We start from the raw sequence: 21,499 nt of genomic DNA, 5'->3' as shown, positions 1-21,499 counted from the left end.
CCTCAACAAATGTCAACCAGTCTCAAATCCAGGTTTTTTTGCGGCAAAGTTTGCAAGCGCATGGTGGTAGCTCCGCTCCAGGCACTTCTAAGTGAAAAATTATCTAGACCGCTCTGAAGTAAAGACCTCAAATGAAGTTTTCTCTCAAGGCTAGTTTCATTTTTAGAAAATTGCCAAGTGTGTTTTGAGCACACCGAGGGAGATGAAAAGATTGCTTCGCAGCATCGATGATATGGACAGGCCCTTATGCTTAATAGTATACGCACATCCCCAGAATGGGTGCTGGGAGGCTGGGGGGTGAAATTCTGAGCAAGCAGCAGGCAGAGAATAATGCTCAGAGTCTCTGTCTCTCTTCAGGCTCCAGGAATCAATGGCGCAAATCTCCACACTAGAGAAAGAAGCTGCAGAACTGAACAATACAGTCGAACAGCTGAAAGTAAAAAACAATGTGAGTAACAATCAGACTTGCAGATTAAGGCAAATATAGACTAGACTAGCTGTATTGGTGTCATTACTCATTGTCCCAAAATGCCTGTTTAATTTCCCCTTCAACCCACTTTACTGTTGAGTCACTAATCTTCAGAGTTAATGAAATGATTGGCATTATGAATCTGAAGTTACAGAAATTGGTGATGGGTCCATAAGCAGTGGCAGATCCGAGGCTTTACCTGTGACTTATGTTGGATGTCATGACAGTGGTATAGAAATCACTTCTGGGTGGGTCTGGAGTCCCACAACTTTTTGGTAATTTGTGGACACTGTACAGTCTAATACCATGTACTCAGATTAAATGGGAAGGCTGTGATGACGTGGTTGTTTCTAATGCCACTTGACTCACACACACACACACACCAAGGAGCAAGCAAAGACTATGTAGCTACCTCAAATTCAGAATATTTATTGCATGTGGCCAAAGGCCATCACAATCAAGCGAATAAAACTCAAATAAAACACATAAGCAAAACATAAACACCAAACAATGATTTAAAACATATAAAAATTACTTAAAACACATAAGCACCTTCGTTAAACATGGGTGAAGGTGTCTCATCCATTAAGCACAGCTGGAGCCCTGATTTTCTTAGCTTCCAGGGCAAACTATAACAGATGTGTAGATGTCACAGATAACAGATGTGTAGATCCAGGTGGCAAAGAAGGAGGGTTAATTTTTCCACCACAGGGGAAGAATCAATGTTTTTTGAGATTTCCCCAAGAAATTTATTTCTGGACTCTGTCTACAAAGGGCAGAACAAAAGATAATGGGGAAGGTCTTCGGGGACTGAAGCACCACAAAGACAGAAACCGGTATCAGTTGGTGTTTGTGTGTAACAACTGTCTAGAAAGGCTGAGGGCATGGTTTGAAACCTCTAAGACGTTAAAGCCATTCTAAGACCAGGAAAGGTGATTATGGTCAAATAAGAGGCTCTGTCATGGTCCCTCTTGAACAACTTGGACCAGGGAGAAAATTTGGAACAGGGAGTTGTACTTCTGTCCAATGCAACATCCATCTTAAAGTTCCAGCCTCGCATATTGAGAGAGAGCAAGGGGACACCCCGAAAGGGAATAACAGCAGAGGATATTGTTAAAAGCCAGCAGAGTCAACTGTGTCTGAATGCAGCACTGTGTTGCTTTGCCTTAAGAGTGGACTAGCAGAGAGATTCCTTTGCTTTCTCCAGAATCTAAATAAGGCCAAGTGCAAATGGGCTCTGATAGAAGGTAACCCAAGTTCAGCCCACACTAAAGCCGCTGGAGTGCCATGAGACAAAGCTAGAATCCTCTTTACAAGAGGTTTGGGGTTGGTTCCAGCATCAAGGTCAGATGTTCATTCCACCTCCAGATCTCTGCACCACGTAGAAGCTGTGGGGTAGCCTTACACTAAAAATCCTCCTTTCGAGGTGTAAAATTTAACGATGGTCCCAGTGGTGTTCAAAACTGAGGCTTTTCTTATGGCCAGGTGAGCTTTCCATGAGAAGGTTTCACTGATTGTCACCCCAAGATACTGAATTGTCTGCGTTGTTCAATGGGATTGGCCTCTATTGACCATTTAAATCATCAAGGTCACTTCCCAAAGAACTTTACTTTTGTCTTGGCAAAGTTGATGTTTAAGGCCTCACCCTTACAGAAATTGCCCAGTTTGTTCAGCATCCTCCTTAAACGGATACAAGTTAGGGACACCAACACCACGTCATCTGTATATATGCAATCGATACTTTCTGACCCCCCCACCCCCACCCGCAAGATGGTGGAAAGAAATCAGGGCCTGACTAGCTTGGAACAATGTCATTTAAGTAGCGATTGAAGAGCAAGGAAGCCCAAACACACCTCTGTTTGACCCCCCACCCCCCAAGTAATTAGAATCTCCTCTGTTAAAGCCTGTGGGGCCATCCTTTGCTCTAGCAGATAGATTTGGAATGAAATTCCAGCCAGCAGGTGGTAGTAGAGTTCTATTTATGAATTTTACAGAGTTGGAATCATGTAATTCAATTCCAACCTATAGGGGGCAATAGAGTTCAGTTTGCGAAATTCCCTAATTCTTTGCTTTCAGCCATTTTTTTTCAAAAGGAAAAAAAGACAGAGAAAAACAGTTCCAGCAAAGCCTAATAATATATTTGTAAGAAATCAGCTTTTCAGCTTTATAGCTTTAAATCCTTCCTTGTATAATATAGTTCAATCAATAATAAAATGACTTGAAACAGATACTTTTGTCATCTGAAAGCAACACAGGTTTATTATGAGTTAGTCCGGCAAGCCAAACAATTTAGTGTCCGTTATATTATCTCATTTCTTCTTAAAAAAACAACAGAGCAAAGAAAACAAAAGAGAAGATAGTATCCAAATTCTGGCAAAATTCCTAGATATGTTTAAACATACTCCTTTAATAGTCAATTAAAATAAAAGATAAAAAGACAATCTTCGTATTGAAATCTTTGTCCAATTAAGGGCCAAGAACTTTTGTAAACACAAAATTAAACAAAATAATTTTAAGGTTAGTGTCTGAATTATATTTTGAAATCCAAAGTCCAAATGAAGTGTAAGCAAGTGTGTTTTAATTTTATGAAGAGTTGTAGATTTTACTAGCTCTCTTTATTCAGGTAAAAAAAATAAAGCACAAGTCTATTGTTTTTAGTTTCGAGTCAGGGTTTCTTGTAAAGTTTATACGAGAAGAGGAAAAAAAGCAATCTTAATACCATCCAAAAATATCAGCTATTATTTACAAATAATCCTTGGCAAATTTACTCAGCCTGCGGCTGGTCTCGGCCTATTCCTGCATTGATGGTTGCTGCATTTTCAGGACACAGAGGAATCTTGAGCTCTCTACTTAAAAAGAGCCCCAACTCCCCCGATCCACCCTTGGTATGCATAAACTGGAGCATGTCTGTGAGGCTACTGATACGGGATCCAGCTGGTTTCCCAATCCTACCTGGCAGTAAGCCCAGGAAACAGAACCAGCACGAGAGCCCACCGGAGTGTCTCTGTCAGTCAGTCGCCATGTTGATCTGGAATGCCCCCTCCTTGAGACGTCCCCAGTTTGCGTACCTTACTTTCCTTTAGACATCAGACCAAACGTTTCATTTTAGCTAGGGTTTTAGGAGGGGTTCCATATTTTTAAAGTGATTTATGATCTGCTTTGAGCCTAATCACTGATTTATCTATATTATTTTTAGGCTGTTGTTTTTATGCCTGGCTTGTTTTTATGGCTTGTTTATTACTGATAATTGTTATATGGGCTTTAAGATTTCATTGTATTTTTTTACTTTTTGAGCCACTTCAAACAGGTCTCTGGAGAGAGGGCATAGACATTTTCTAAACAAAAGGACTAGGAAAGCACATGCGTAGATGGGATCGGATATTGCGGAGGACCTGGATGAGGTTAGACCCTCCTAGGGTTGCCAGGTCCAGGTTGGGAAATTCCTGGAGATTTTAGGGGTGGAGCATGAAGAGGGCAGGGTTTGGGGAGGGGGAGGGGCCTCAGAATGATATAATGCCGTACAGCCCACCTTCGAAAGCAGCCATTTTCTCCAGGGGAACTGATCTCTGTCACTTAGAGATCAGTTGCAATTCCTGGAGATCTCCAGCCACCACCTGGAGGCTGGGGACCCTAGACCTTCCCCAATTAACTTAAAGGTAAAGGTGTGCAGTGTGTGTAGATAGAGAGAGCCATTTGAGGAATATTGACAGAAGGAGGTATAGTTTAGGTTACAATCCAGCAAGGAAAGTTTGATTTTGATGAACATGTTTTTTTAAAAAAAATGTATTGATTTTTTTTTTGAAGTAAAGACTTTCCCTCTAAGTATTTGAAGGGATGTTATTAAAAAGATGGGGGTGAGAGGGCGGAAGGACAGCAGTTCCTGTAATGGGCAGGGGGTTGGACTAGATGGTCTGTAAGGCCCCTTCCAAATCTATGATGATAACCAGCTTCTTCCAAGGGAAAAATAGGGAGCAAGGGAGTAGCAACACGGACAGTGTCAGTACCGAGATAAAGTTGTCTTAGTAGGGTGAAAATTACCTTGAATTTCCTAAAAAAATGCTTGGAGTCTTGCCTGTCTTGAGAGCTGTCCTGGGATGTGGTTTGTGTTTGTTCTGACAGGACCTGCGGGAGAAGAACTGGGAGGCCATGGAAGCCGTGGCTTCAGCGGAGAAGGCATGTGAAGAGAAGTTGCTCTCATCAACCAGAGCAAAGGTGAGGTATCCTGGAAAACTCTATGGCATTTTATAGCTGAAGAAATCTAGGGCAACATAAATATTATGTTCCTGCAACTTTGCAAATTGTAGGTAGTTGTTTTTCATTTAAGTCATTTATATATAAAGGTTAAAACCTGTAAGTCAGCAAATCCAGGGAACTGCAGAGAGCTGCTATAGCATAGTGGTTAAGTGGCTGGGCTCTGAGCCAGCACTCTGCTGGTTTGACTCCCACTCCTGCCATGAGCTCAGCAGGTGGCCTTGGTTCAGCCACTCCACAACTGCATTGTGGGGACATTAATAACATTGACTTTGTTCACTGCCGTGAATGGGGCACCAATCTGTCTAGAAGAGCAGCATATAAACACCGATTATCATTATTATCCTATTATTATTATCTCTGAGCACACCTGTGTGATACATGTTTGTTGCATTTGCACTTTACACTGGAGGTGTGCACTTATTATTTTTAATTGCAAAGCATCGAGAAGCCGTCCTCTGTCCCTCTTTGCTCTTTCAGGAAACCCTGGAGCAGCAGCTTGGCGCAGTCCAGGCACAGACAAAGGAGGCCCTCTCGTCTCTCCTCCCCCGAGTCATGTCAGATGGGCAACAGGTAGGCACCGTTTGTTTAGGTTTTTTAACAGAACGAACAGCGGGAGGGAGAGCTAAAGGGAAAGTTGTACAGCGGGTGTCTTTTGTGCAAAAGGATCAGTCCCTTGTGCCAGCCATTGCTAGGGGTAGGGCTGAGGGACGGACCCTGCAGGCTAAAGAAATAGTGCTGGGCTCTGCGGATGTATCCAGAGCAGCTTCATATATGGAAGAGAAAAAAGGTGAGTTGCATAATGGCTTTAAATGATTACCGGTGAGGAGGCCGGTATGGAGTCGGGGATCCCAGTGATCTGGGGAGGTCTGGCGGTGGGGCGAGGTGTTGTAACAGAAGAACACAGAGACACGGTCTGGCTTGGCGCTCTTCTAACCTGCACCCCATCCCAAAGCATGTCGGTTGTGGGGCTAGGAAAGTAAGCCTTTCTCCGGCACTGATGTTGGGTAATGCCAGGCCCATCAACAATAAGACCAGAAGACTGTGTGACTATTTTGCAGTGAATAACACGGACCTGGTATGTGTGACCGAGACCGAGGCAGGGGAAAGTGAGACGATCACCTTGAAGGAACTGGTTCCTCCAGGTTTCTCAGTCCTTCAGCAGTCCTGGACAAGTGGCCGGGGTGTGTGTGTGTGTGATGTTCATTTGAGAGTCTTTCTCCTTTAGGATGCTCCCCACCCAAAGACTGCTGGCAGTATGTGGCTCTGACATGGGATGCTGAAGAGAGTTTGGCTGTCTGTCTGGTGTATCGGTTGCCTAGCGCACCAGCAGCTACCCTGCCGAGTCTGTTGGAGGTAGTGGCCGGATACCCCAAGCTTTTGGTTTAGGGGGGAGATCAACACCTATGCCGATGAACCTGCCTCCTTGCAGCCTTGGAACTCTCTCAATCTGTATCAGCCCCAAGCATCAAGCGGGCCACACGCTGGACTTGATTTTTGGGACGGGGATTCATGTGGACCTAGACATGATTGAAGTAGTGCTGTGGTCAGACCACTCATCTTGAAGGCTTACCAGCTCCCCCCCTGCATAGATGGCGAGCAGATTTATGCTTGCCTACGGAAACTGATGGACCCAATTGGTTTCCAGAATGTTCTGCGGGATCCGATGTCCTCCGGTGGTTCGTTAGATGTACTGGTGGAAGACTGGCCTGTCTGTCTTTCCGCAGCAATTGACAAAATCACTCCCCATTGGCCTCTTCGCCCCTGCACCTGGCAGGCCCCTTGGTATACTGAGGGGCTACGATGGATGAAGCAGAAGCTGAGACAGCTTGAGCAAGGGTGGAGCTGGGGTCGGGACGAAGAGGCAAGAAGAGCTTATAGGTCGCTTATGAAATCCTATGAGGTGGCAACGAAAGCAGCGGAAGGAATTCTACGCCGCTTCCATGGCGTCCGCAAGCGCACGCCCAGCACAATTACTCAAAATAATTTGGTCCTTGGTCTCCCTGTTGCAGGGAGATTGTCAAACTGTTGATTTGGAAATTAGCTGTGAGGCCTTTGGGAGCTGTTTTTGGGGTAAAATCTTGTCTCTCCACCACAGCCTGCTAGCCATGGTTGATACAGTGAGAGACCTGGAGGCCCCTTGGCCGTCTTCCTGATCTGTATTAGAGCAATTCAGTCTGCTGTCCCATGACAAGGTTGACAGGATCTTGTGGGCGATGAGACCCACCACTTGCCCCTTGGACCCTTGCCTGTCTTGGCTGGTGAAGGCTAGCACTGACAGGCTCCCAGCTTCCATGGAGGCCATTGTTAATTCCTCCTTAAGCTCCGGAGATTTTCCCAGAGCGTTGAAGGAAGCAGTGGTGTGGCCTCTCCTGAAGAAACTATCTTTGGACCCCACCAATCCAACCAGTTCCTGCCCACTCTTGAACCTTTACACAGAGATTTAATAGCATGGGGGATAAAACTGAGCTTTGGGGAACCCCATGAGGAAGGTCCCATAGTGATGGCAACTGGTGTCCGACAGCAACCCATAAGGAGCAGTTTAAACCTGTCCGAAGCTCCTCCCTTAATCCCTACTTCTACCTTCAGACATCTCAACAAGATAGCATGGCCTACAGTATTAGGTAAAGGTAAAGGTAAAGACCCTGTGCAAGCACTGAGTCATTACTGACCCATGGGGGAAACTCGCACCACGATGTTTTCTTGGCAGACTTTTTACGGGGTGGTTTGCCATTGCCTTCCCCAGTCATCTACACTCTATACCCCCAGGAAACTGGGTACTCATTTTACCAACCTCAGAAGGATGGAAGGCTGAGTAAAACTTGAGCCGGCCACTTGAACCCAGCTTCCGCCGGGATCAAACTCAGGTCGTGAGCAGAGCTTGGGCTGCAGTACTGCCGCTTACCACTCTGCGCCATGGGGCGGCTGCTAATAAAGCAAGTAAGAGCAACAGAGAGACACCATCTGTGTCTGTTCTCAGGTGGAGTTCATCAGCTAAAGCCACCTGCACTGTCTCTCTTTGTAGCTTGGCCTGAAACCTCATGAGGAAGTGTATAGGGAAGATACGATATCCAGGAAGACCTGGAGTTGCTTTGCTGCTGCTCTTTCTAGCGTTTTGCCCAGGAAAGGCAAATGAGAGACCAGGTGATAAGTGGCCACGTTGTTGATCTCTGAGGATGTCTTTTTAAGTCGCCTGTTTTACAGCCCAAGGAGAGGTGCCCTGAGTTAGTGATCGATTTATAGGAGCCCTTAGGGATTTGCTGATGTAATCGTTGCTTGTTTCAGTAGCCAGGGTGAGCAAGGATCTAAAGTACAAGCAGAAGCCTTCACAGATCCCAGGTTCCAGTCATGGTAACCAGATCAAACTCATCCATAAATAGACTGCGTAGTATATTAGAGGTTACTGGTGTCCTTCCAAATCGAAGAGAAGGTTTCAGCAGGAGATTTTCTAGGCGTGTGTTCTGTTTAATTTTCAGGGTTATGATGAATGGCTGCAACAGTTTAAGGAAAAGGCTTTAGAAGCCCTGCAACAGAAGAAGAGTACAGTAACAGAGTCTGTAAGTATTCCTAACTAAACTCACATGGAGACTGTTTTACGTGGAAAATAAAACTGTATCCCTGTGCAATCAGTGAGGATGGATGAGGGTAGGCGCACCTTCCTTAGAACACGCTCTCTCATGTTGGTCCCCTTGTTGAGGGAAGACGTCTCCAAGGTGGGCTGTGGGAGGGAGAGGCACCAGGCCGATGGCCATGCACCAGCTCTTTATGGTGGTCCCAACAAAACTTGGTTGACCCCCTGTTCTTCATGCCTCTCAGGGACTGCAGGATTGCAGAATCTGTGGAAAGAATTGTTTGGGGTATGTATTGTCGAAGGCTTTCACGGCCGGAGAACGATGGTTGTTGTGGGTTTTCCGGGCTGTATAGCTGTGGTCTTGGCATTGTAGTTCCTGACGTTTTGCCAGCAGCTGTGGCTGGCATCTTCAGAGGTGTAGCACCAAAAGACAGAGATCTCTCAGTGTCACAGTGTGGCAAAGAAGTTGGCAGGTCATTTATATCTACTCAGGAGGGGTGGGGTTGAGCTGAGTCATCCTGTAAGAGTTTCCCAGGGTGTGGAATGCTAATGGAGGGAGGCTTCACTGTATCCTGAGGAGGTTCTTTTGCATATGGATTGGTGCTTGATACGCTAATCTTCTCTGCAGGGCTATTGTCAGGTATAGAGTATTTTGTTAGCCTGCTGTTTTTCAGGACTGGAAACCATGCCCTATTCATTCTTAAGGTCTCTTCTTTCCTGTTGAAATTGTGCTTATGCTTATGAATTTCAATGGCTTCTCTGTGCAATCTGACAAAGTAGTTGGAAGTGTTGTCCAGTATTTTAGTGTCCTGGAATAGGATACTGTATCCTGTTTGAGTTAGGCTATGTTCAGCCACTGCTGATTTTTCCGGATGACCAAGTTGGGAGTGTCTTTCATGTTCTTTTATTCTTGTCTGGATGCTACGCTTTGTGGTCCCGATGTAAACTTGTCCACAGCTGCAGGGTGTGCGGTATACTCCTGCAGAGGTGAGGAGGTCTCTACTGTCTTTTGCTGATCGTAGGATCTGTTGTATTTTTCTGGTGGGTCTGAATACTGTTTGTAGGCTGTGCTTTTTCATAAGCTTTCCCATCTGATCAGTGATTCCTTTGATATATGGCAAAAACACTTTTCCTGTAGGAGACTGTTTTTCCTTAGTTGTTTGATTTATCCTTGGTTTAATTGCTCTTCTGAATCACTAGAATCAAAAGGAATCACCTGGCTTTCTATAGATATACACCCAAAGAGTGGAAATGGAATCCACAATACCAGATTTGCAACTCAAAATAAATTAACAAGAGAGGTCATAATTCAAGCTGTGAAGAAGGTTATTATAAAAATGGAGGATTTTTTGATCATTCTTGAAGAAGTGGGAAGAAAAAGGAATATCCTAGACATGAAGCAGAAGAGGAACAAGAACAGAACTATTATGAGGACTTGAGCAAAGAACTTTGCGCATAAATAAATAATGGACGAATGGAAAGCTTGTGAGCCCCAAATTTATTATGAATTAAATTCCTAAGGAGAAGTCTCTATAAAATTATTGATGGTATATGCTCTTAGATAAAATAGTAAAAAAGGACCAAAGGTATGTAAATTAAAGCTTGGAAAGGGAAATGGAAAGGACTATTTTATTATCCTTGGTGGAGTTTAGTGGCAACAAAATGGAAAAAAAATGTCTATAATTATGTATGTTATTGAGAATTTGAAAGATCAATTTATAGTCCAGACTGGAGTTTTATATGTTGGGAAATATGGATAAAAAAATTTGGAAAAAGGGTATTTTTTTTTTAATGTCATATGGGACAATGTTGAAATGGTTTATTTACCATCAGTGGAGGGATTGCACTGGAAAGATGTGGGTTTTAGTTGCGACAGCCAAACTCATCGTTGTAAAGAGAGATAAAGGTATTGTTTATATACACGGCAAATTGGACATCCTTGATGACTCCCTGCGAATGAAGAAGAAAAATGAACTGGGATGTTAAGGAGATGAGATTATATAAAGAAATTAATTAGACCACAAGCTGGTTGATGTGAAAAGGATGTTGTAGGGGAGAAACTGTGACGACTAATAACACATCTGTTGAGCTAGTTTTCTCTGTTAGTGTGTTTTGTCTGTTAGTAAGTGTATGCCTCTTTAGGCCTTTATTGGTTGTATGCCTTTCTTTTTCCTTTCTGTACTATCTTTTTGAACGATTTCACAATAAAATAAAGATTGTAACAAAAAAAAAAAGAAAGGATACCAGGAAGGGATCCAAATGAAGAGTGTGTGTTCCACAATTCTAGGGCAGCAACAAAAGACAGGCAGTCTGGCTCCCCTGGGCTTCCAGGAGCAAAGCCAGATCCGGAAGTATCCCTGAGTTACAAACCGGATGGTCCCTTGCCCAGTACAGGGATTTCCCGTCTGTCCAGTCCCCTGCCTCATCCAGGCTGCATTTCAGTTTGTTCATCCTCATTTAGTCCATCACTGACTGAACTGGGTGCTGCACAGCCTGCTCAGTGGCAGAGCGTCTACTTGACATGTGGAAAATCTCCAGGTCTCATTCCCAGCATCTCCCACTAGGTAAAAGGATCAGGTGACAGGTGATGTGCTAGACCTAAAGAGCTGCTGCCAGTTGGACAACACAGATAGCCCAGGTGGCACGTGTGGGTTGGGAGGGTAGAGGGTTCAACCGAGCCTCCAGGGCTCGTGCCGGATGGCCTTCCAGGCACCTTTCAGCCCTGGTCAATAATCCTGTGAGTTGTATACAGAGACAGGAGAGGGCTGCAAGGAGTTCGTCTTAAAGTGTATGAAATTTCTTTTTAGGATCTGGCACTTTCCTTAAGAGAATCAGATGAGGCACGGCATACCCTTCAAGCAGAATGTGATCAGTATAGGACCATTCTTGCAGAGACGGTGAGTCCAATCATGTGTGCCACTCAGTTTGAATATGCGGCAGAATCCAGGTATACTCAAGGAGAGTTCCACTGGTGCAGCTGGCTTTTTCCTCCTCCTTCTTTTGGCTGCTATTTGAACCCCTTGAAAAGCCACTCGTGAGGGTTGGGGAACCCCCTCATAGCATAGATGGGGTGTGAGGGGATTGCAGTTGGAAGGAGGTGTCCGAAGAAGTTGGCGCCTTCCTGTTGCGCAGTTCTCCCGATCCCACCAACTGGCTATAATCCCCACTGGCACGTGAGACCCATACAAGGAAGACTCCCCTTGCGTTTTGCTGTCAGGATCAGAATTACATGTAGAGCTTTTCTTCTCCGTAGACGTGAGTGGGAAAGATCCTGCTCACACCAGACAAGAGGTCCACATGCGCCGGGGCATTTTCATGCTCGCAGAGCCCTGGATCAGGATAGCTTTTCTTGGTTCAGAGGTTGCACAGCTGTCCAAAGAGCATATCACACCAGGAGTGGGGAATGGCTGTCTTGAAGAGGTAGCAGTATTGCTGCTGCTATGCTTTTCGTTATTTTCTCCATTATTGACTGTCCCCAGACCTTTGTATGCCATAGATTGAGAGACGGGGGAGACTGAGACTTCCATTGCGACGCAATTGCAGTTTTTGCTGCCACTAATAATGTTGTAATTAACTCTTGTCTAATAGACGGTATAGATAAATTTCCCCAGAAATCTAGAAAAATCATTTCTGGTTTAAAAGGTATGAAATATGATGTAATGAGAAAGATTTGATTAAAAACCATTTCCCAAAATTCTGTTACATATTTACACCTCCACCAGCAATGAGGAAAAAGTACCGAATTCTCCATGCTTTTTCCAACAGTGTGGAGATTTTTTCGATGAAACATTTGCTAGTTTTTTTGGCTTTAAATTCCGATGATGTATGATCTTATATGTTTGAAGTCTTGTAGTAATAACAGATGAATTGACTAATTTAGAACGCCATATTTGGTCCCAGTCCTTAGCTGTCAGCATTAGGGCACAATCCTGTTGCCGTTTTGATTGGGATGTTGATATCTGTGATTTCTTGAGGCTTATAAGTATATTGTAGGTTTTAGAGATAAGGCCTTTACAAGTGTCATTTGGCAAATCCCTAAGTTGTTCCAGATCTGTTTTACGTTTGGTCATTATTTCTTTTATATTTAATTTGTTTAAGAAATATTTAAATTGAAAATAAAGAAACCATGGGATATCAACAGAAAGTTGGGTTTCTAGTTCAGACTTTTCTAAGATGCCATCTTTCGTCGCTAAAGCAATTAGTCTTATAAATCTCTGAAGATTTTTATGTCTAATAGACATAACTGAGAGCCAGTTTGGTGTCGTGGTTAAGAGCACGGGATTCTAATCTGGAGAGCCATGTTTGATTCCCCACTCCTCCACTTGAAGCCAGCAGGGTGACCTTGGGTCATTCACAGCTCTCTCAGAGCTCTCTCAGAGCTCTCTCAGCCCCACCCACCTCACAGAGCATTCGTTGTTGTGGGGATAATAATGACATACTTTGTAAACCGCTCTGAGTGGGCATTAAGTTGTCCTGAAGGGCGGTATATAAATTGATTGGTGGTTGTTGTTGTTGTTGTTATTAGTGGGGGTATAGGCAATTTCTGACCATACGCTTCCACTGTGCATCTTCATGATCAGTTATGAGAAACTCTTTTTAAAATGAAGGCTGAGATTCTCAGGAAGCTGCATGCTGCACCCCAAAGCACATGGAGCTTTCTTTAGCTGCTGCCCTTTGCGCTGTCTGTTGAGTGCCTGTCTTCTTCCTGTTAACCTTTCATTCCTTTCTCCACTGATAGGAAAGGATGCTGAAGGACTTGCAGAAGAGCGTGGAGGAGGAGGAGCAGGTGTGGAAAGTCAAGCTGACCGCGTCTGAAGAGGCACTTCAGAAGGTACTTGGAGAACGTGGGTGTGAATGATTTTATTTGGATTAGGAAGAAAATGGCCTTCTTGCATCTACTGATGGGCCTGTAAGGGAAAACAACATTCCTTCCAAACACGAGGTTGTGCTGCTCAGTTTGGCTTTAGTTGCCTCTGCTTGCTCCATCTAAAATAAATCTCATTTTACTAATGTAAAGGTGAGCATGTTCATCTTTACTTCCATTTTTTATGATACTGTTTTTGATTAATGTGGGCAACAGCCAAATTACTGCCGAGTTTCATTTTTGGAGAGAGAGAGAGAGAGAGAGAGAAAGAGAGCATGCTTGCATGTAACCGGAGGGCTTTTGCACCAGGTACAAATTAACTTATAGGGAATCTACGGAGAGCTTCCTGAAAAAACCTGTTCAGACCATAACATACCATAGGATGAACAAAGAGACAAGCAATTTGGGATCTGACAATTTGTGAATCTGTAAGGTATAGAAGAAGATGGGGAAAGGGACCTGTATGGAAGTTGCTAACCTGAGACTAGGCCTTCAGAGAAAATGGCTGGACTCAGGTTCAGGTTGTAAGTATTGGACGGTTTGTGGCCTAGCGCTGGAATGTGTTTGCGCCAGAGCGGATTGGGAACACGTGCAGAATGCTTTCTGCGTTCCCTAGAGATTTGACCTTGAAGAGACCGTTTTTAAGAGAGCTCTGTGCTTAACTTCCTAGTTTTCACACAGTTGTAATGCCCATTAACAGCTTAGCCTTGATGGATTCCTGTGTTGCTAGGTGATTCACTGAGGCCTGAAAATATGGCTTCTCAGTTCACTCACTCACTCAGAAGCTGAGAAGCCAGAGAGATGGAAGCTGAAAGCTGCATGTTACTTTATTATCCTTGGCATGTCCTTATGCTGAATCAGCCAAGTGCAAGAGAGATGGCTCCCTTTGTGATGGATAAATGAGATATGCAACTCTAGAAACTACTTTGAGATGCTTAGCTAGCTAGCTTATTGCCTGAGTAAGAGTGCTTCATGCTTTGTGGAGACACTCCTTCATTAGTAAACTTAATTTTACTAAGCTGAAGTCCAGAATTCATGTTTGGTGCGTGGGTAAATCTCAAAAACAAGCCAGAGACTGGAAGGTGTGGTTGTGGGTTCATGCGGGACCTGCCGTGACTAGATATGGGGGTGCAGATACCAAAGCTTGGCAGACAGCAAGACCTTGTACTTGGGAAGAACAGCAGCTTTGAAAGCGATTCAGCTCAGTATGCAAATAGGAAAGACGCCGGTGTAACACTGGCCCAGGGAGCAGCCTAGGAGCAGAGACTGCAGCTTGCCCTTCATGGCTGCTGGGACCGAGCTGGGTCAGGTTGTTCCCATGAATCTGGAAGGTAATAAACATCTCTCGGCAGGTGGCATCGTGCTAACTGTTTTGAAAGAGGCAGATATGAGGCTCCTCCTGAAGTGTCCGTCCTTGGGCCTGAATGACTTAGACAATTGCTGCTTGGTGGCCCTTTGGGGGCAAGATGTGGAAGCAGGTGGTGGCCACACAGCTTCAGGCCATCTTGGAGGGGGCTGATTATCTACACCCATTTTGGTCCAGATTTCGGCCTGGGTTGGGATGGGAACATTTTTGGGTGCACTAAGTGATGGCATCTAGCTGGAAGCATGACCTCTCCTGGACCTCTCAGCAACTTTCAGCACCAACAACCATGATGGCCTTTTGGATGGGCTGACCAATTTGGGAGAAGGGGTGTACCAGGCTTCAGTGGTTCCACACTTAATTCACTGAGTGTTCCCAGAAGGTTTTTCTAAGGAAATGCTGCTTGGCTCTGTGGCATGTGTCTTATGTGGTGCTGCAGGGATCTATCTTATCCCCCATGCTATTTCAAATCAACGTCCTTGGGCCTGAATGACTTAGACAATTGCTGCTTGGTGGCCCTTTGGGGGCAAGATGTGGAAGCAGGTGGTGGCCACACAGCTTCAGGCCATCTTGGAGGGGGCTGATTATCTACACCCATTTTGGTCCAGATTTCGGCCTGGGTTGGGATGGGAACATTTTTGGGTGCACTAAGTGATGGCATCTAGCTGGAAGCATGACCTCTCCTGGACCTCTCAGCAACTTTCAGCACCAACAACCATGATGGCCTTTTGGATGGGCTGACCAATTTGGGAGAAGGGGTGTACCAGGCTTCAGTGGTTCCACACTTAATTCACTGAGTGTTCCCAGAAGGTTTTTCTAAGGAAATGCTGCTTGGCTCTGTGGCATGTGTCTTATGTGGTGCTGCAGGGATCTATCTTATCCCCCATGCTATTTCAAATCAACATGAAAATGCTGGGAGAGACCATCAGCAGATCTGCTACCAATATACAGATAGCATCCAGTTCCATTTCTCCTTAATAGCTATCATATGGGTTTGTGGAAGTCCTGAACGGATGCCTGGAGAAGGGAACGGAGTGGACAAAGGCCAATAGAGGAAAGCTCATTCCAGACAAGTCTGAGATGCTGCTGGTCAGTGACGCGACTGCTTGAGGACTGAGAAGTCAGCCCCTCCTGGAGAGTTTTGCTCTCCCTTGAAGGAGCCAGTTCATAGCTTAGGGGTGCCACTGGATTCTGGCCTGCAGTTGGAGGCTCAACTCTCCTCATGTCATGTAGTGGCTTTTGTCAGCCGGGCTGACACAACCGTTATGGCCCATGTTCAGAAGCATGATCTGGTCACAGTGATGCACGGTCACTTTGAGGTTAGATTACTGTAATTTGCTTTATGTTGTGCTGCCTTTGAAGACTGTCCAAAACTTCAGTTGGTCCAAAATATGGCAGCCAGGCAACTGTCAGGTAGAGATGGGCATGAAATGGGGGGGGGACCCTGAGTTTCATGGTTCGTAGCATTTCACGAACCACAAACCACAAACTCTCACGAAATTGTCCCATTTCATGAAATGATTCGTTAGGTTGGGTACAACAGCCCCTTTCATACCCAGAGATGCCAAACTCGCAGGGAGACTTCAAAGGCCCCCTCATCCAACAACCTCCTCAGCAAGGACAAGAGTAGAAAATAAGACAGTCTTTTCAGTCTCTTTTGAAGCAGCAGCAAATCCAGCCCAAAGCTCCCAAATCCACTCTCTCTCACTCCAAATCCTGGCAACAGCTCCTCCCTCTCCCTCTGCCTACTGGAACTGAAAGCATGAGGCAGAGAGCTGTGCCTTATATAAGAAACTGTCACATAGAGCAGAACAGGAGCTCTCTGGTTGGCAGACAGACCTGTCTAACAGGGTTTGGAGGAATGAGATTGGTGTTCTCATGGTTACAGAAGGCCCATCTCCCCTCTGCTCATTGCTCTCATAGAACAGAATGGGAGATCTCAGGTTGATAGGGAGAGCTGCCTATCAGGGTTATGTGGGCTAGGATTGGGGTTTCCATGGAAACAAAAGGTCTGCAGACATTCTGGACCTATGTTGCCTAGGGAATCAATGGTTCAGCACTAGCCTGTCTGGCATCACGAAGCATTCACACATTGAACGAATCGGCCCCAAAAGTCATGGATTTTGTGAAAAACGCAACCCCACAAAACACATTTTCGCAATACATGAATCGGCCTGATTCGTCATGAAATTTGATTTGTATTTCGATTTGTGCCCATGTCTACTGTCAGGGTAGGATGTATGGATCATATGCTGTGCAGAGAGGTTTGCACTCACTGATTCTTAGCTTTAAGGCCCTAAACAGGTCGGGGTTGGGGGGCTTGAAGAAGTGCCTCCTCCCACACTGTTCATCCCCCCAGTTTAGATCCACAGAGGTGTGAGAGACCAGAGAGAGTGATTTTGCAGTATTGGTGGCTCACCTCTGAACACACTCCCCCTTAAAATACCTTTAAGACTAACCAAAGGTAGCACCTTTAAGACTAACCAACTTTATTGTAGCATAAGCTTTCGAGAGCCACAGCTCTCTTCGCCAGATGACGAAGATGTGGTTCTTGAAAGCTGACGATGCATTTGCCGAAGAGACTCTGCTGTTTTGCTACTGCAGACTAACACGGCTAACACCTCTGGACACACTCCGCCTTCAAGTTCACCTGGCACTCCCTTACTCTCTTTGAGGCTCCAAGCCATTTGTGACAGAAAACTTCCCTTTTTAGCGACCGAGGCTTTCTTATAATGAGTATAAGGTCTGTATGTACATTGTTGTGAGGAGTGACATAATCATTGTAAGTGTAACTGAAGCACAGCAGGCATCGCCATTTTTGTGATATTAGCCATAAAGCAAAGAAAAAGTAAATTTTCTTCACATTTTATAAGGTTTATGGCATCCCGATAATCACCTGAAATATATTAGACAATTGTAGCACATTCTCTTGCCTTCCCAATGAGCCATAGCACGAAGAAATTCATTGTGATAGGCCACATATTAGGTACATGAAAACAGATCCACAGTGTAACTTTGTGTTACAACAAAGAAACATCTGTTCATTTTGTGGGTTCAGCAAGTTTTTATTTTCATATCTTAAGTTATCATTTCACAACTGCTAACATCTAATATTTTTTCACACGAATTTTAATGTTCATCACCATGGAAATACTCAAATATCATGAATGCTCAAGTTCAATTGCAAAGTCCACATCTGTTTTTTTTCCTGGTTGCTCCAGGTCTGTAATTTGCACCCAGCAGGGTAAGTCGGTCCATCAGCCAGGCATGAGCAGTTTGACAGTTGGCAGAACACACTCTCGCATAACGACATCTCCAAAATTGCATTTGGTGTAAGTGGTTCATGCGTCCAGTCAATGACAAGATTTCCATCACTGTCTGTCACCCGTCCGTAATCGGACTAGGCACATTTGGCTGACTTGGCAAACTACGTCTCCAGATTCCTGCCTGGAAGTTGGCAATTGGTGTGTGCAACTTTTGCATGGTGGAAGCTGGCTGGATTCCCCCTCTCCACTGCTTGGCACACAAAAAAGTTCATAGTGTAGTTCATTTACAGAAGCACTTGTAGGTATTTGGAACATACTTTTGAGAGGTGAATTGCTTGTCTGTAGAGAGATCCCATGTTGACTGAACGTGTCCTGGTAGTTCTTCATTTTTTCTCAGTAGTTTCAAGGGAGTTAACTTACCTTGAATGGTACATGGTAAAAAATGGTAAATTCAGTTCGGTAATACCAAGCGAGATAAAAACTGAAGCAAGGGGACCAACTTCACACCAGAGAATCTCTTGGGATTTTTGCAAGTGTCCTACGTTCAGTCATGAAAAAGTTACATTGTTATTCTGTTTGTTTAGTCAGATAGCTAGTTAGCACAGGACCACTTAGGCCTCGAGTAAAAGTTCCCGCCATAAAAAGGGGGGTCTTTAGTCTTAATGAAGGAATCTAGGATTGTCTGTTGGATAAACCAGTTTATTGGGGGACAGTTAACTAGAAACATACACTAAGGTTTTATTGCTCTTTGTTCAGTGCCCAGGTCTCTTCAATTCAGCTCTGTCTCTAAGCTCCTAGTCTAACCATCAAGATGTAGCCAGATAGTTAGATGTTCTTTATTTTCTTACCAGATATACCCTTTTCCCTGATAAGTAGTAGAAGTATTTTTCTAGAGCTGAAACCACAGAGGTCTGTCTACTTATTTCCAATGCGCTAATATGAAACTCTGCAACTTTTCCTCCTTTTTAATTTTCACCACCAACAGAATCACATTCATTTCGCCCAAACCAAACTGAAGCAAGGGACACTCTCACAACGTAGCCCCATGGGACCAGCGTCATTCACAGCAGGCAGGCACAACCGGTGGCGTGACGCCACAGAACAGAATCGAGCCAGTACCCAGTCTCAAGCTAAGGCAGTGGCAGGCAAACACGGTTGCATAAGATGGGTCCCACTTGTGGCCTCAGGCTGAAAGTGAGAGTGACGCGTACGTTTGGGAAACCCTATTTATCCTCCCTCTCCACAGCTGCCCTTCCTGGCTCAGGGCCTGGAGGTGCCGGCAGCGGCGGCGGCCTTTCGGCAAAGTTAACATGAGAGCAACCTATTGCATACATTATATTACACAACAGTTTTATGCAGCTTCATTCCGGTGTTTCCGTGAGGTTTCCTCTCTGACAAATGGTGTGTCACTCTCTACATCCTCTAATATCTTTCTCTGACTCTGCCCTTCCCAGTGGCAAGAGAACAACATTTCTGGGGCCTCTTTTCTCAATTATCTACACAAATTTATGCTGGCGTGGGCTGGTGGTTTTTGCAGTGGGGGAGGGGGGGGCTCCAAATTGGAGTGTGCATTTCTTGTGCCAACTGGACCAAGTCTCTCTCTCCTTCTGGTTTTCTACCTAACTCTTAATTCTTGAGCAGAGTGTGTGTCCTTACCTCCCCAACACAGACTTGTGGAGGATACAGGCCACAAAGTGGACTCACTTCATTCACTCTTGAAGTCCAGAAATCAATCAGCAGCATGTTGACCTTCAGGAAGACCAGCTACTTAACTCTCCCGGGGAGCAGGTGAGTGTGACGTGAGCTGACAGTGTCGCTCACGTGGGGAAAGACCTGCCCGCTCCGCATGCCCATTGGAGGGAATGAGAGGAGCCTCTGAGCCGTGAGAGAGGTCTGGCCAGACCACCTCTTTCTTGGCCCAGTAGATCAAGGGATCCGTGGAGAGCAAGTTGCAGAGCTCTGGAAGGCAGCCTCTGCCCATTGCCCCTGCCAAATCCTGGCTCATCCGCCTCACCTTCCTAGGGGGGCTGAGGGCACGTCGGCGTATCTCCATCTCCACGGACATCTCAGTGCTGACTGTGAGGGAAGCCTGCTCAGAAGGGGTGTGGGGACAGCAGTGCTGGCAGGAAGCCCCTGTTGGCCTGCCCACGCCGCACCTGCAAAGAGAGGGCCTCTCTCAGACTAGTGAGGTTCTTGGCCCGCTCAGCAAAGGTGCCCTTGGTGCGTGGGTCACACATGGTTGCCAACATGTACTGCTCCTTGTTGAGAGGTTGCAGGTGGCCTCCTTGATGGAGACCTTGGGCCAGGGTGTTGTTCCACCAAAAGAAATAATAGGAGATATAGTAGGTGCCTTAGCATCAGAGAATATTCCCTTAAAATAACTTTCCCACACCCAAGGGGCTATACAGCATGGGATTTTAGAGATTGGATTTATATTGGTATTGATGATAGACAGAAAGGCCTTATTATCATTGCTATTAATAGCTAAGACAAGAAGTCCCCATTCCTTACTGAGGGCCTTCTATTTCCTCATCTTGATCAGTTCTCTGTACATTTTTTAAATGTTATCAGTTCCCAAAGGACTGATATCGTACACTTACTTTTAAACTCAGAATGTCTCTGTTGAATATGCCTTTTCTTTCTTTTTCAATTACTGTTCAGCTACTCCTCTGAACTTCAAAAGATGTCCTGCCAAGGTTCTTTTTCCACCTAAAGCCACAGCCCCCCCCTTCCCCTTTCCGGTCTAAGTCCCCACCTTTCCCTCAGGTCTCCTTCTGAGCTCCTGTCACTCATTTTTCTGCCCCCTGTAACCTACACTAACTAACCTTATTAAACAGTTAAATTACCAACCCATCCAAAGCACCTAATCAAAAATCATACGTTTTGCTTTTTAAAAACCTACCTCCCCCTCCTCTGAAAGTTTGCTAATGGTGCTACCCTTGAACCCGTCTTCTACAAACAGGCCTATGACCAACTCTGAAAAACTATTTCTAATTTGCCTGGCCTGGCTCCAAGGGAGCAAAGGTGAACAGAGAAAGCCTAGTTAGATGTTACTGTGGGCAGCCTATTTATATAATTTGACTATAACCTGGACTCTTCTTAATTCTTATACAAACCTATTAAAGAGGAGGAGAAACTCTTATTGGTCCCTAAAAGCTACAAATGAAATTTTGTTTTACAAGACCTACAAGTAGCCGAGTAATAAAACACTTTTTAAAAGTTCACCACCCTCTCTAAAATTCCCAAAGCACACCCAAACACTGCTAGTTAATTTAATGTTTAAGATCCAGAGGAGTTAGCCATGTTAGTCTGTAGTAGCAAAATAGGAAGAGAACTAACCAACTTTACTGTAGCATGGCATCTGACGAAGAGAGCTGTGGTTCTCGAAAGCTTATGCCACAGTAAAGTTGGTTAGTCTTAAAGGTGCTACTGGACTCTTTCCTAATTTAATATTTAACAAACTGAAATCGCCCCAACAACAGAGTTAAACAGATTCCACGCCCCCCACCCCCCCACCCCCCAAAGAAGAATCAGCAAAGCCTTACAGTGAACTAAACTTCTCTATCAACAGAAAACAGAACCTGGCTAAAAACACCTACCAAACGTCTACAAAGAAAACAGCACTCCAAGCCCCCCAACAACAGGGGAAAACGCCCCCCCCCCACACACACACAAAGAACAACCAGCTGCAATTTACACAGCAACTAATGTCAAC

At 44.9% G+C, this 21,499-nt stretch overlaps 1 protein-coding gene across 2 annotated transcripts in view; it reads left to right on the top strand.

Moving 5' to 3' along the window:
• Nucleotides 1-21,499, top strand: part of RRBP1 (ribosome binding protein 1) — a 79,700-nt gene that overhangs the window by 45,356 nt on the left and 12,845 nt on the right. For both annotated transcript variants that reach the window (XM_054984661.1, XM_054984660.1), the window contains 6 exons: nt 358-448; nt 4,589-4,681; nt 5,201-5,293; nt 8,197-8,277; nt 11,099-11,188; nt 13,030-13,122. In XM_054984661.1, the coding sequence (XP_054840636.1) occupies nt 358-448; nt 4,589-4,681; nt 5,201-5,293; nt 8,197-8,277; nt 11,099-11,188; nt 13,030-13,122 (541 nt within the window). The remainder of the gene's footprint in view (nt 1-357; nt 449-4,588; nt 4,682-5,200; nt 5,294-8,196; nt 8,278-11,098; nt 11,189-13,029; nt 13,123-21,499) is intronic.

Source organism: Eublepharis macularius, chromosome 7, assembly GCF_028583425.1.
Source record: "Eublepharis macularius isolate TG4126 chromosome 7, MPM_Emac_v1.0, whole genome shotgun sequence".
In the NCBI taxonomy this organism is placed as follows: Eukaryota; Metazoa; Chordata; class Lepidosauria; order Squamata; family Eublepharidae; genus Eublepharis; species Eublepharis macularius.
The sequence above is the reverse complement of the archived record's forward strand: the minus strand, read 5'-3'. Positions and strand labels throughout refer to the sequence as shown.